General features: G+C 61.3%; 1 protein-coding gene across 1 annotated transcript in view; it reads left to right on the top strand.

Annotated features, from left to right (window-relative positions):
• The window catches only part of DISP3 (dispatched RND transporter family member 3), a 51,235-nt gene extending 38,581 nt beyond the window's left edge, over positions 1-12,654 (top strand). The window contains exons 11-21 of the mRNA XM_077763805.1: positions 1,116-1,229; positions 2,004-2,140; positions 3,252-3,436; positions 5,244-5,374; positions 5,453-5,625; positions 6,542-6,668; positions 7,157-7,302; positions 9,213-9,372; positions 9,940-10,053; positions 10,497-10,663; positions 11,433-12,654. Coding sequence (XP_077619931.1) covers positions 1,116-1,229; positions 2,004-2,140; positions 3,252-3,436; positions 5,244-5,374; positions 5,453-5,625; positions 6,542-6,668; positions 7,157-7,302; positions 9,213-9,372; positions 9,940-10,053; positions 10,497-10,663; positions 11,433-11,795 — 1,817 coding nt within the window. The 3' untranslated portion in view covers positions 11,796-12,654. The remainder of the gene's footprint in view (positions 1-1,115; positions 1,230-2,003; positions 2,141-3,251; positions 3,437-5,243; positions 5,375-5,452; positions 5,626-6,541; positions 6,669-7,156; positions 7,303-9,212; positions 9,373-9,939; positions 10,054-10,496; positions 10,664-11,432) is intronic.
• The last annotated feature ends 214 nt before the right edge of the window (positions 12,655-12,868 follow it).

Here is a 12,868-nt window from a genome sequence, read left to right as displayed (position 1 = left end):
TATTACCAGAGCTGCCGGCCCTCAGGGCCCGGAGTCAAAAAGCCACGTCCACTCCCATTTCACAGATGGACAAAACCCAGGATGGTGCCGAAGCTCCTGGAATCATCTGGAAAAGGGCCGGGACGCCGGCCCAAGTCCAGCCCCCAGCGCCTGTGGCTCTTAGCTCTCTGAACTGCCTCTCAGAGGGACTGTTCATGTTGCCGCCAAAAGGGCTCGCGGGGCCAACCAGACTGGGTCCAAATGAGGCTCTGCCTCTCGCCTCCTCTGCGCGTCACGGAACCTCCCTGAACCTCCGCTTTCTCCTCTGTCAAGTGGGGTTAATGATAGTGACCTTCTAGAATTATCGTGAAGATTGCATTTTTGAAGGTGTCAAATTTCTCTCGTTAGAAAACAACAAAAGAAAACAGAAAATCCGCCCGCAGTGGTTGAGGCAAAACGAGACAGTCTCCCATATTCTGTGCTGCTTGATGACATTCCGTTTCTAATTGTTCGCACTAATTGAGCATTTATCACGAGCCAGACATGTAGCCGAATGCACGAGATGCATCCCGTGTGGTCCTTCACCACCCTCTGGAGATTCGGAGTCACCCCGTTTGCCAGAGCAGGGACGTGAGGCGTGGCGAGGAGGAGGCGGGGATGCGTCAGGGTGTCTTTCTCTGGGTGGAGCTGACAGGTGCCTTTCTTTTGCCTTAAGATTCCTGCAAAATCAGGGGCGCCTGGGTGGCTCAGTCAGTTAAGCGTCCAACTTTGGCTCAGGTCATGATCTCATAGTTCAGGGGTTCGAGCCCCGCGTCGAGCTCTGTGCTGGCAGCTCAGAGCCTGGAGCCTGCTTCCGATTCTGTGTCTCCTTCTCTCTCTCACCCCCCACCCCCCACCTACTCATGCTCTCTCTCTCTCAAAAATAAAGAAAAATGTTAAAAAAGATTCCTGTAAATTTGATATTTGGCATTTTTTTCAGTTCCATCCAATTCCTTTCAGACCCCCGACACCCCTCCCCCAAGCCCAGAGCCCTGAGGCCCACGTCCCTCGGGTTGTTACCTATCCCAGTCTCTGCCCTCCCCTGCCGGGCTCAGCCAGGAGGCCCTGGTGTCCCCAACGATGTGGGGGGGGGGCAGGTCTGTTCCAGGAGAAGCCCCACAGCCTGCAGAACAACATCCGGACGTCCCTGGAGAAGAAGAAGCGGGGTTCAGGGGTCCCCTGGGCCAGCCGGCCTGAGGCCAGCCCACAGGGTGAGCGGGGGCTGTGCTCTGGCTGGGGTGGGGACGTTGGGGGGCATCCTGTCTGATGCTGGGATGTGGGGGTCCCATGGAGACAGCACATTACATCCATTCCCTGGGTCTCCTGGGAGAACAAGAGTCTGTGTTCTTGGGGTCACCGAGGAGGGGTTGGGTTGTGGGAGGTGAACTCGGGGTTCCTCCTGCCACCACCCCAGCCAGCCTCTGGTGCCCCATGAACCTGCTGTGTGTACTGAGCCCCTCTGAGTGTCTGGGGGAGGGCAGGGGTGTCCTGGAGCCCTGGAGGCGGGCTTATCCCTGCCGGGGGTCCGTCAGACATGGGGTGCTGGGACACGTGTTGGAATCAGCCCCCCTCTGGGGCAGTGCTGTGTGTCCTTGTCACACACCCCCGCCAGCTGTCGTCACGCCTCTGTGCCTACCACGTCATTCCCAGCTCCCGCCCCACCGCTCAGCCCGCTCCGCCAAACCACATTACGCATCGTCACAACTCACCATCCCTGTCACTGCCTCCACCCGTGCTGCCACCCCGTCCTTGACCGCTGCCGCCTCCCCTTCACCTGTGCCACCAGCCCGTCCCCACGTCCACCACCAGCACCCCCACCTTGCTGTGGGCTCAGTCCAGTAGAGCAGAGCAGAGCCAGCATTCAGAGATGAGCCCGCATCAGGGCTCAGCTCCTCGCTCAGCAGAACAGAGGGGGGCGGCCCCAGGGTCAGGGAGGCAAGGCAGGGCGACTGTCACCCCTCCTCCATCCTTCGTTTGTCTCCCAGACGCCCCAGGCACCGTGTATGTCTCCAAGGTGAAGAGTAAGGGCCACCCGGCCGTGTACAGGTTCTCCCTCAACGCCAGCCTACCCGCCCCTTGGCAGATCGTGTCCCCCGGGGACGGGGAGGTGCCCTCCTTTCAGGTGAGTCTGGCCTTCCGGGACTCGAACCGCGGCTGCCGGGGAAGGGGGCCCTCAACGCTGCACTTGTGGGACCGGCCACGGAGGGAGGGGGAGGCAGGGACTGCGAGCATGGAGCTACTCTAGGCAGACAAGGACCCTCCCCCAGCCAGGTCTGTGGCACCTGCAGAGTGGTGACAGCATGGGCTTCCAAGTCAGCCAGACCTGGGTTCGAGTCCTGGCTCTGCCATCCGTAATCCGTGTGTCTTTGGGCAGATTACTTAATCTCTCTGAGCCTCAGTTTCTTCATCTGTGAAATGGGGTGTGTAAAGCACAGCCAGGGCTGGAGGTATGTGAGGTGAGGCCTGCGTGGTACATGGCACGTAAGACACAGCAGACACAGTGCTCAGTAAGTGGTAACATGGCGGTTCTTAGCAGCTGCTCCCCCCCCACCCAAGGAGAGAGGCTCTGAGGGCCAACCCAGGCCATGTCAGGAGTCATCTGTGTGTCTTTGACATGTCACACCCTCCAGGGTGACAGTCACCTACACGTGTAGTCACTTCCTGTGTTCAGGGTTTCTATTTCCATTTGAAAGATGTCTGAGGTGTTTCCTGACACTGAGCCTTTGCGCTGCTGTTCCCACGGCCTAGAAAACTTTCCTTCCAGCTTAACACATGGCAGGCTGCTCACTGACGCCTCAGCACTGCTGTCCCCTCCTCCCAGAGCCCTGTGCTGGCTCACTTCTCCGTTCGCCATCCACCTCCCCTGCCCATTTATCCTGTGTCTTATCACCCTGAGTCTTTAATTCACAGCCCTTAATAGAACCTGAAGCCATTATGACTGGCAGCTCCCGGGGGGCAGGGACCAAGCCCTGGTTGCAGCCTACTGTGCGCTCAATGGCCTGGCGCACAGTAGGTGCTCAGCTGCAGAAAGGGCTGAGGCTCAGACAGGGAGGGAAGGATTTGCCCAAAGTTCAGACTCGAACCCAGGCCTCCTGAGCCTCTGCCCCCAACTGTGGGGGGGCCGGGACGGGGTGGGCCCAGCCTTGGAGGGAGGGCGCGGAGCCTGAGGCCGGGCCCAGGCCGAGGCAGCCCCCCGGAGTCACGTGTCTTGTCTCTGTCGCTCCACTGCTTAGGTGTATAGAGCGCCTTTGGGTAACTTCACCAAGAAGCTGACCGCTTGTATGTCTACAGTAGGGCTGCTCCAGGCGGCGAGCCCCTCCCGCAAGTGGATGGTGACCACCTTGGCCTGTGACGCCAAGCGGGGCTGGAAGTTTGACTTCAGCTTCTACGCGGCCGCCAAGGAGCAGCAGCACACCCGGTNGGGCGGGGCCGGCGCCCGCCAGCCCGCCCCCCCACCCCCCCCCATCTCACCAGAGATGTCGGCAGGCCCCTTTAGGAAACCCCTGGCCGTGTGCACACATGCGTCCAGGTGGTCCTGTGCCCGGGACTGGGGCGTGGGGACGGCGGGCGCAGAGGACGGCCCGTGACCTGCCTGCTCCCCCGTCTGCCGCGCTGCCTCGTGCTGGCTCCCTCAGCTACCCCGTGAGCCGAGCCGTCTGATCTCGGGCCTCATGTGATGACTTCTTTCCAGGGTCCGGCTGTCTACTCAGATGTCCCCCCTGGGAAGAGGCCGCCCCTCCCCGTCCAGAAGAGCCACACGTGGTCTCTCTCCATGCGGGGTACCCCCTGCTCCCATTCTGGCCCCATCACCTCCTGGAAACACACTTACCGGCTGGTGTATAAGCTGTGTTTCCTCAGGAGCACGCAGACCTCCTTCCGTGGGCGCCCTGAGTGCCTCCCCCGCTCTGTCCCTCGCACCCGGCACAGTGTCGGACACCAAGCGGGTGCTCAGTTAACACTCGCTGAACGAATGGATGTGTACGCTCCGTACGCCCACTCGAAGGCACTCTTCACACTCTCTCCATATGTAATCAATTCAGAAAATACTGTATTAATGCCCCCCCTCCCCGATCCTAAGGAGACAGGAGAGGGGCTGTGTCTATTATATTTACCTATTATATACTCAGCCCTGCCTAGTGCCTGGCATGACAGCATGACATAAGTGCCCCCAAATACTTAATGAGTGATGGGATTCGGTGCCCGGACGCGGGGGCGGGGGGGGGGATCTCCGAGCAGCTGAGGGCACCTTTTCCCTGGGTTTTATCCCTATGTTCTGACCCCACGTTCATTTCTCCATTGAGGCTGTACTTCATTGTTGATTCACATCACAAACATGGGGCACCGACTGTGTGCCAGCACCGTGCTAGTGCTGGGCGTACGGCGGTAAACAGGACAGATGTGGCTGCCGCCCTCAGGCTGGCTGACGCGAGACGGTGGCTAACAAGTCAGCCGCAGTGTCGTTACAAATGATAACACGTGCCCTGAAAGAAGAGTAGTTCTGTGCTCGTACAGCGGCAGTGACACACGGGGCCACGGTCCCTGACAGCCTGGCCTCGGGGTGCCAGGCACCCACAAAGGCTGGACAGCACTTGAGGCAGAAGGCAGTGGTGCGAAGGCAGGGGGAATGGGGGAGGTGACAGAGACGGGCTCACTGAGCCCTTCCAGCCTCAGGGACCCTGGCTCGGGGAGTGGGGTCCCTCTGCCTGCTCTCCCCTGAGGCCAGGGCTGGGCTTGCTCTGCGCGTACACAACAGCAACAGGGCTCAGCCTGCCTGGATGAGCTTAGAACATTCTAGAAAGAACCTTGGGCTACATCAGGTCCAGTGGTGAACAAGCTAACTGTGGAGCCCTTGCTTCAGACAGAATCTCGAGGCTCAGTTCAGGTTAAGGTGAGGGTGCTTCTGAGCAGGAACCCTGAGTCTGGCCTGGGCCCCCTCTGTGAACGCTCGCACGCCCTGCAGGACCGTTTGGAAACTGCTGGTCTCCGCCCCTCATGCCCTGGGTGGGGAGACACACGTAGAGGGGAAGGCTGTTAGGCAGCCCTGGGGGAAGTGGCCTCCAAAGCCCAGCCCCCAAGCTGAGACCAGATCCTTGTGCTGGGTACCCCGAGTCCGTCGCTATTCTCTTCCAGCCCAGGGGCCCACGGCCACATGTGGCTGCCTTCGCCTGGCCTCCCGGGCTCCTCCTGGCTTCCCCAGCCTCAGCCCGGCTCCTTTGCCTCCACAGGAAAGTGTATTTTGCTCAGTCCCACAAGCCCCCTTTCCACGGGCGAGTGTGCGCAGCGCCGCCCGGCTGCCTGCTCAGCTCCAGCCCTGACGGCCCGACCAAAGGTTTCTTCTATGTGCCCAGTGAGAAAGGTACGGGGCGGGGAGGCTGCCTTGGGGCCTGGGGAGGCCGGGCCCCTCCCTCCCGTACAGACGTGACTCCCTCTGCAGTGCCCAAGGCCCGCCTCTCGGCCACCTTCGGCTTCAACCCCTGCGTGAACACCGGCTGCGGGAAGCCAGCCGTGCGGCCGCTGGTGGACACTGGGGCCATGGTCTTCGTGGTCTTTGGCATTATTGGCATCAACCGCACGCGGCAGGTGGACAACCATGTCATCGGAGACCCGGTACGTGGGCCCACCTTGGGCGGAGGCCAGAGGGCCCAGCCGCACCAGCCTCACAAGCCAGCGCCAGCTGGCCAGCTCGCGCCGCCAGCCCCGCCCCCACACCCCCTCTTGGTTTGCTCCCGAAGCGCAGAAGGACCCACCACGGACCTCGAGGGCACTGTTTCTCTTGAGGAGTGATCCGTGTTGAGCTCTTAGAAACACCCAGGAATCTGGGTACATTTGGGGCCTGGGCTGGTTGCTCCTCACCTCGAGGGGCTGGAACGGTGGGCCTGGGTGTGTAAACCCCCTCCTTCCTCCTCCTGCTGCGGGAGGCTCTCCCTGCGCCCACAGCCCTTGCTGCGTGCCTGACCCAGGGGCCCTTTGCTCTGTCTCCCGTGTACACATGTGTGCGCTGTGCTGGGCTCTCGGGTATTTGAAGGGACAGAGTGGGAGCTGTCTGTCCTACATGGTAGGAAGGGCTGCGGATGTGGTAAGTCACAGCTCCTGTCTTGAGAAGCCAGTCCGGCTGGCTGTACTGGGTCTTTTCCGAAGTAATCCAGGAGCCAGGACAGTCAGATCTGTGTGATCGCTCCAGACTGAGGGTCTCCAGGTGTTTGGAGGAGGGTGGGGACGCAGGGAGGAGACAAAGCACATGGCGGGGTGGAAGGTGGGGGCGGGGGGTGAGGAATTTGGATGTGCAAAGGGAGGGGGGAGAGCAGGAAGCCCAGGTGAGAGCCTGTGAGTAAAAGCAGGGTTGAGCCTCAGGGACCCCGACAGTGTGGGCTCGGGCAGGGACCTCAGGCCACCGCGCCGGGGGTCAAGCGAGGAGTCTGTGATGGTGGAGGGAGCTTCGGAGGCTCTGGCCACGGGGCGGTGCCCAGGGCCGAGTTCCCGACTCACTGAGCAGCCTGCGCCCGCTTGTGTCTCCTTGGGAAAGGGCAGTGTCATCTATGACAGCAGCTTTGATCTCTTCAAAGAAATCGGGCACCTGTGTCGCCTCTGCAAGGCCATCGCGGGGAACTCGGAGCTGGTGAAGCCAGGCGGCGCCCAGTGCCTTCCCTCAGGTGCGCAGGGGGAGGACGGGCTGGGGAGGCTCCACGGGCGGACAGCCCCGAGCACACGTGTGCCTGGCGTGTGTCCGGCAGACATGCGTCAGTGCCCGAATTTGCACCTGCGCTGGGTGAGGGGCGTGTGAATCTTCCTGAGCGGGCCCGTGCGTGAACATGAATGAGTGCAGACGTGCACGTGGGAGGGGGCCCCTGCAGGAGTAGCTTTTCCAGAACTGGGAGCCAGGGCAGGGGCTGACACAGATGAGGCCATACCAGGGCTCTGCGTCAGGGGACATAAGATGTCCTTTTCCACCGCGATGGCAAATGGCTGTTGTAGGTTGCAGGCACTGGTTACAGACACGTTTGAAAGCTGGGAGGCTGGGGGAAGGGTGTGCGCTTCAAGGGCGTGGGTGAGGACACCTGTCCGGTGGGGAGATGGGGTGGGGCATCGGTGCTCTCCGGGGGTCCCCACCCCGACCACCTCTCTCCCCTTCTCCCTGCAGGCTACAGCACCTCCTCCTTCCTGCAGATGCTGCACCCAGAATGCAAGGAGCTGCCCGAACCCAACCTGCTCCCAGGGCAGCTGTCACACGGGGCAGTGGGCGTCAAGGAGGGCCGAGTGCAGTGGATCTCCATGGCCTTTGAGTCGGTGAGCTCCCCGTGGCCAACCGGGCACAGTACGGAGTGCTCGCCTCACATGTGTCACCTGATTCCCCACCCCTGGCCAGAGTGTCAGCATCAGGTGTCAAACCAGCGCCACCTGACCACAGGGCACTGCCCTTTCTCTGATGTCGGCTGTCTGCCAGCTCCCACCAGCCCAAGGTCTGTGTTGTTTTGCGGCCTCTGGGCTGGGGAGCAGATGAGGCCGGGGGGGCTGGTGAGAGCCCAGGACACTCCCCTCTGCCGCTCTGGGGGGGCCAGGTTGGGGGCCACACACCCAGGTGCTGGACCTCCCCCGGAAGAGCTTGGAAGCCAGGGGACCAGCCGTCTACACGCGTCACTACTTCCTCTCTCATCCCAACACTCCCTGTACTCCCACGTGCGCACACAAACACATGTGAGCATGTGCGCACGCACACACACACACGTGAGCACACAAGAGCCCTGACCTGGGCATCTGTGGACCTCAGGGCCCTGGTGCTTTGTGCCACGAGCCTTCCCAAGCCTGCCCCTGCTGTCCCTGTGCTGAGACCCAGGGCCTGGCCCCGCCTCTGATCTTGCTGTGCTCTGTGTCCTTGAACAAATCACTTATCCCCACCGGCCTCGGGTTCCTCCTCTGAAGAACGGGGTCAGAGACCTCTGCCCTGCGGCAGCCGCAGGCAGAGCAGCAGTGCGGTCACATAAAAATGCTGGGAACCTCTTGTTCTCTGTCCCCCAGGCCTGCTTTCCTTCCCACCCCCTGCCGCTCACCACTCAGGCAGCCACGCCACCAAGGAGGAGGCCCCAAAACCCCTCCACATGAACCCCAGGCTGATGTAGACACCACTTCAAAGCTCCAGATGTTTTGTTATAATTGTGGCAAAATATGCATGATAAAATTGACCATCTTAACCGCTTTTGAACGTACCGTTCAGTGAAACATATTTGCATTGTCACGGAACTGTTAGCACCATCCATCTCCAGGATTCTGTGCCATTAAACATGAACCCCCTCCCGCCCCTCCCCCAGCCCTGGCACCCACTGTCCCACTCCAGGTCTCTGTGACTTTGACTCCTCTGGGTCCCTCAGATAACTGGAATCTGTAGCGTTAATCTTTCTGTCACTGGCTCATTTCATTCAGCGTAATGGCCTCCGAATTCATACAGATTGTCACCTGCGTCAGCATCCCCTTCCTTTAAAAGACTGAAGCCCTAGACAGGTTTTAGACAGTTGTAGAGAGGACAGAATCCCCTGCTCAGGCTCATCCTGATGCAGGATGTCACTTCCAAGCTGTCCCTGACCACACTCACACACATGTGCGCACAGACACACTGTAAAGGGTTCCGTGCTCAGGGAGAGCGGGATTGGGCCAGTGAGGCCACACGTGGAAGTCCCAGAGCAAGGTGTGTGCCTGCCTCTTCCCCCAAGCGGCTCCTCAGAGCTGGGGGCTGTGAACCAGACTCACAGTGCAGTCAGGAGATGGGCAGGTTGCTGGGCAGTGCCAACAGCAACGATGAGGAGGCACCGAGGCCTTGCAGAGCCCAGCGGAGGCCTGTCTTGGGTCATCAAAGAAGGTTTCCTGGAGGAGACCGAACCCTAGTGAGGGCCTTGAAGGCCGAGTGGGAGCTGGCTGTGCAGGCAGAGGGAACAGCATGTGTAGAGGGCGTGCCAGGAGAGCCTGGGGACTCTGGGGGCCACGGCATGCTCTGTTGGCAAGGAAAGGGGACTTGGGCTACATCAGAACCTGCTACCCTTGTAAGGGTCGCAAGTGCACGCAGAGGCTGGTGGGAGGTAATCCTTGACCCCCACGCACAGCATTCTCTGTGTGCGGGAGGCCAAGGGAGAGCAGACCCGCTGTCACCTGGGAAGGGTGAGTGGGCACCGCCCCCTGCCCACCTCACTGACTCCTGTACCCTGCAGACCACGTACAAGGGCAAGTCCTCCTTCCAGACCTACTCCGACTACCTGCGCTGGGAGAGCTTCCTGCAGCAGCAGCTGCAGACATTCCCCGAGGGCTCGGCCCTGCGCAGAGGCTTCCAGACTTGCGAGCACTGGAAACAGATCTTCATGGAGATTATAGGTAAGTGACAGCCCTGTCCCCCACCCCTCAGCCTAGGGTCCGGTGGCAGCCGATGTGGAGGGGCAGGGACGGGGAGGTGACCTGGGGTGGGCAGGGCAGGGCCTGTCCGAGCTACGGCCTGTCGTCTCCTCAGTCCTGGCCAAGATCTCGGTAGCAACCGGAAAGGCACAGCGGCCAGGAGCACCAGTCGGAGGCCTGAGTTTGGGTCCCCTGCTCTGGGGTATTTAGCCACATTCTTTGATCTGGAATCCGGCCACCTAGAAAATAACAGGGATCGCCATGTGGCAGCTCTCTGTCATGATGGGCCTTCCCAGTACCACGCCCTGTGCCGAGGGCCTGACCCGTGTTCTCCCTAAACTCCAAACTAGGCCTGTGGGGTAGGGGCTGCCAGCGCCCTCTTTTACAGGTGAGGCTCAGGGAGGTCATGGCTGACCCAGAGTGACACAGCTAGTGGTGACCGTGTCCACCTGGGCAACCCCAGTAACCTCTGAACCTCGGAGGGGAGGGGGGTCTGGAGGCACCCCACCCACGAAGCCCCCCTGAGGACCCTCTTCTCTTGCCTTCCAGGGGTGCAGAGTGCCCTGTACGGCCTGGCCCTGTCCTTGCTCATCTGTGTGGCCGCCGTGGCCGTGTTCACCACCCACGTGCTCCTTCTGCTGCCTGTGCTCCTGAGCATCTTGGGTATGTGGGCAGAGGGGTGACAGGCATCAGGCTGTGGGGCCACGGACGGGCAGGGGTCTTGCTAGTGGCCTCCAGGCAGCAGGTTTCTCTCCACCCTTAACTGTCACATCTCCTCGGCGAAGGTTTCCCAACCGCCCCCACCTCCCCCCCCAGGCAGAAAGACCCTCTGCAGCGGGCGCGCATAGGACTGTCCCCCACAAGCGTGTGGGTAGTAGCTCCGGCCCAGTGACACCTTGCCGCACCCATCCCTCCCCCGGAGTGTCCGCTTCTCCCTGGCCCTGGCCTTCCTTGCCCTTCTTGTCCCCAGAGGTGGGGGCTCCTCTCTAGGCTTGGCCCCATTCCCCAGGGGCCCTCTGAGTTCGCCCACCACCCCTCCTGGACTGTGTGGGTGAGGCTGGGTCCAAGCTGCCTCCCCTCTGTCACCTCCCCCCTGCCTACTGCAGGCATCGTCTGCCTTGTGGTGACCATCATGTACTGGAGCGGCTGGGAGATGGGTGCCGTGGAAGCCATCTCCCTGTCCATCCTGGTCGGCTCCTCCGTGGATTACTGCGTCCATCTGGTTGAGGGCTACCTGCTGGCCGGAGAGAACCTGCCCCCCCACCAGGCTGAGGTGAGCACCCTGCCAGTCCTGCCCCAGCACATCTCCCGTCCCCAGTGCAGCTCAGGGACCCCCCAAGGGCAGCCGGACATCCCTGGTGCCCGGCTCCCACCCAGACTCTGTTCTAGGGCTGAGGTTTCCACGGCCAGTCTTCACACCCAGGGGCCTCGGACTTGGCCTTGGGTGGGTCCCTCCCCCAGCCTGTTTCTCTAATGAGCATAAGGGGTTGGACCAGAGGACGCCCAAGGGCCCTTCCTGCTTCCCTGAGTCTAAGTCTCATTCTCCAGCCTGGGGAGCAGAAGGGGCTGTTCTAGTCATGGCTCTGAGGCCACCAACCACCCATCCGGACCTCTGTGGCTCAGTGAGAACGTGCTCACTTGCTGTGTGCCGACACCAGCTCTGGGTCTGGTACAGTTTTTGTTTTTTCCTAACCTGGAGTCGTGGCACTGTGAAAACACTCATAAACACATAAATCAGTTATGTGTTTAGGTGCTTCTGGTCAAAAGAAAGAGCTCCCTTCCAATCAGGGCCATTTATGAGGACCTACTGTGCAAATCAGTCTTAGCCTGGTCCTCATAGCAACCTTTAAGCATCTGCCTGAGCACCCTCTTCAGGGAATGGGTTCATCTTAGCACCGACTCTTGAGGGGCAGGTGCCGTTACCGGCCCCATTTATGGAGGCAGAATTGGGGGCCTCCAGGAGCGGGTTGGCCCCAGGCGGGGAGGGATCCTGCTGGCGTGTCAGTCCCTGGCCCCAGCTTTTGCCCTCACCCCACACCCAGGACGCCCACTCACAGCGTCAGTGGCGGACACTGGAGGCCGTGCGGCACGTGGGAGTGGCCATCGTCTCCAGCGCCCTCACCACGGTCATCGCCACGGTGCCCCTCTTCTTCTGCATCATCGCCCCGTTTGCCAAGTTCGGCAAGATCGTCGCGCTCAACACGGGTGTCTCCATCCTCTACACGCTCACCGTCAGCACAGCCCTGCTCGGCATCATGGCCCCCGGCTCCTTCACCCGGACCAGGACTTCCTTCCTCAAAGCCCTGGGCGCCGTGCTCCTGGCGGGGGCGCTGGGGCTGGCCGCCTGCCTCGTGCTCCTCTGGAGTGGCTATAAGATCCCCCTGCCCACTGGGACCTCCCTATAGCACTGACACTGGGTCCTGACTCATGCACCTTTTGCCCAGCAGGCGTGGGACGAGGCGCTTGTTCTCTGGCCCCAGAGACACATTTCCTGGCTCGGCTCTAACTCGCTCTGTTCCCAGGCCTGAGCTGGGAAGGCACCGAGTCGCTCAGCGTGGGAGCCGATGCTCACCGGTGTGGCCCGTACTGCCTTCATCACAGCGCTCAGCCAGAGTGGGTGGGAAGCCGGCTACCACCGTGCCAGACACCCCCTGACACGGGAAGAGTCCAGCCCCTCTCCATGCCGGGTCACCGCGCGGGTGTCCCTCTCATGCTGCCTCAGTGCTGACAGCTTTCCTACGTGGGTGTTACAGGGCCCCATTCTACAGATGTGAAAACTGAGGCACCAAGAGGCAAACTGACTGACGTGTAGCTGGGTCAGTGGCAGAGCCCAGCCACCTCCTGAGCCCCATGCTTCCCTCGGGGAATTTGCTGGAAGAGCACAGCAGGTTTAAGGACAGGGGCCTTGCACCCTCTGTCCTATTTTCCTGTTCCCCCAGCTTTATGGCAGCCAGTGCTGGGTGGTCCTGTGGTCCCTCCCAGAGACCGGCCTGGGGTCCTGCATGCCTGACCCCCGGCCCCAGCCTCGAGAGGCTCCTTCTCCCTGGGGGCTGCAGGGCCCCAACACAGCCTTCCTCACTGATCCAAGTGCCCAGCTCCCCCACTCGACTGTGGGGCTGGGACTGGGGGAGGCAGCCCCTGGGAGACGGGGGCTGACTGTGCCTGCCGGCCATCTCACCGCGGATGGCTCCTGTCCCAGCCGCCGTTAGCACGAACATTGTAACATCGCTGGCTCCACCACATTCTTAAAATTGTGATAACTAAGTGTTCGCAGGCTGCCTGACCAGAAGCTGTCACGAGGTGGGGGTGGGCCCGGGCCCCCAGGGACAAGGTCCCAGAGTGTTCTGCATGCTGGGGTGACGTTGGAGGCTTTGGGTAGCTCTGTGAGAGTGGGGCTCAGCAGATGTGCCTTCTTTGAAGGGGCTCCTCTGGATCCCCTGCTGGGGCATTTTTGAGGACCTCTGGCATGCCGGGTGCA

The sequence above is a fragment of the Crocuta crocuta genome, unplaced genomic scaffold (genome assembly GCF_008692635.1).
Source record: "Crocuta crocuta isolate KB4526 unplaced genomic scaffold, BGI_CrCroc_1.0 scaffold13, whole genome shotgun sequence".
In the NCBI taxonomy this organism is placed as follows: Eukaryota; Metazoa; Chordata; class Mammalia; order Carnivora; family Hyaenidae; genus Crocuta; species Crocuta crocuta.
The sequence above is the reverse complement of the archived record's forward strand: the minus strand, read 5'-3'. Positions and strand labels throughout refer to the sequence as shown.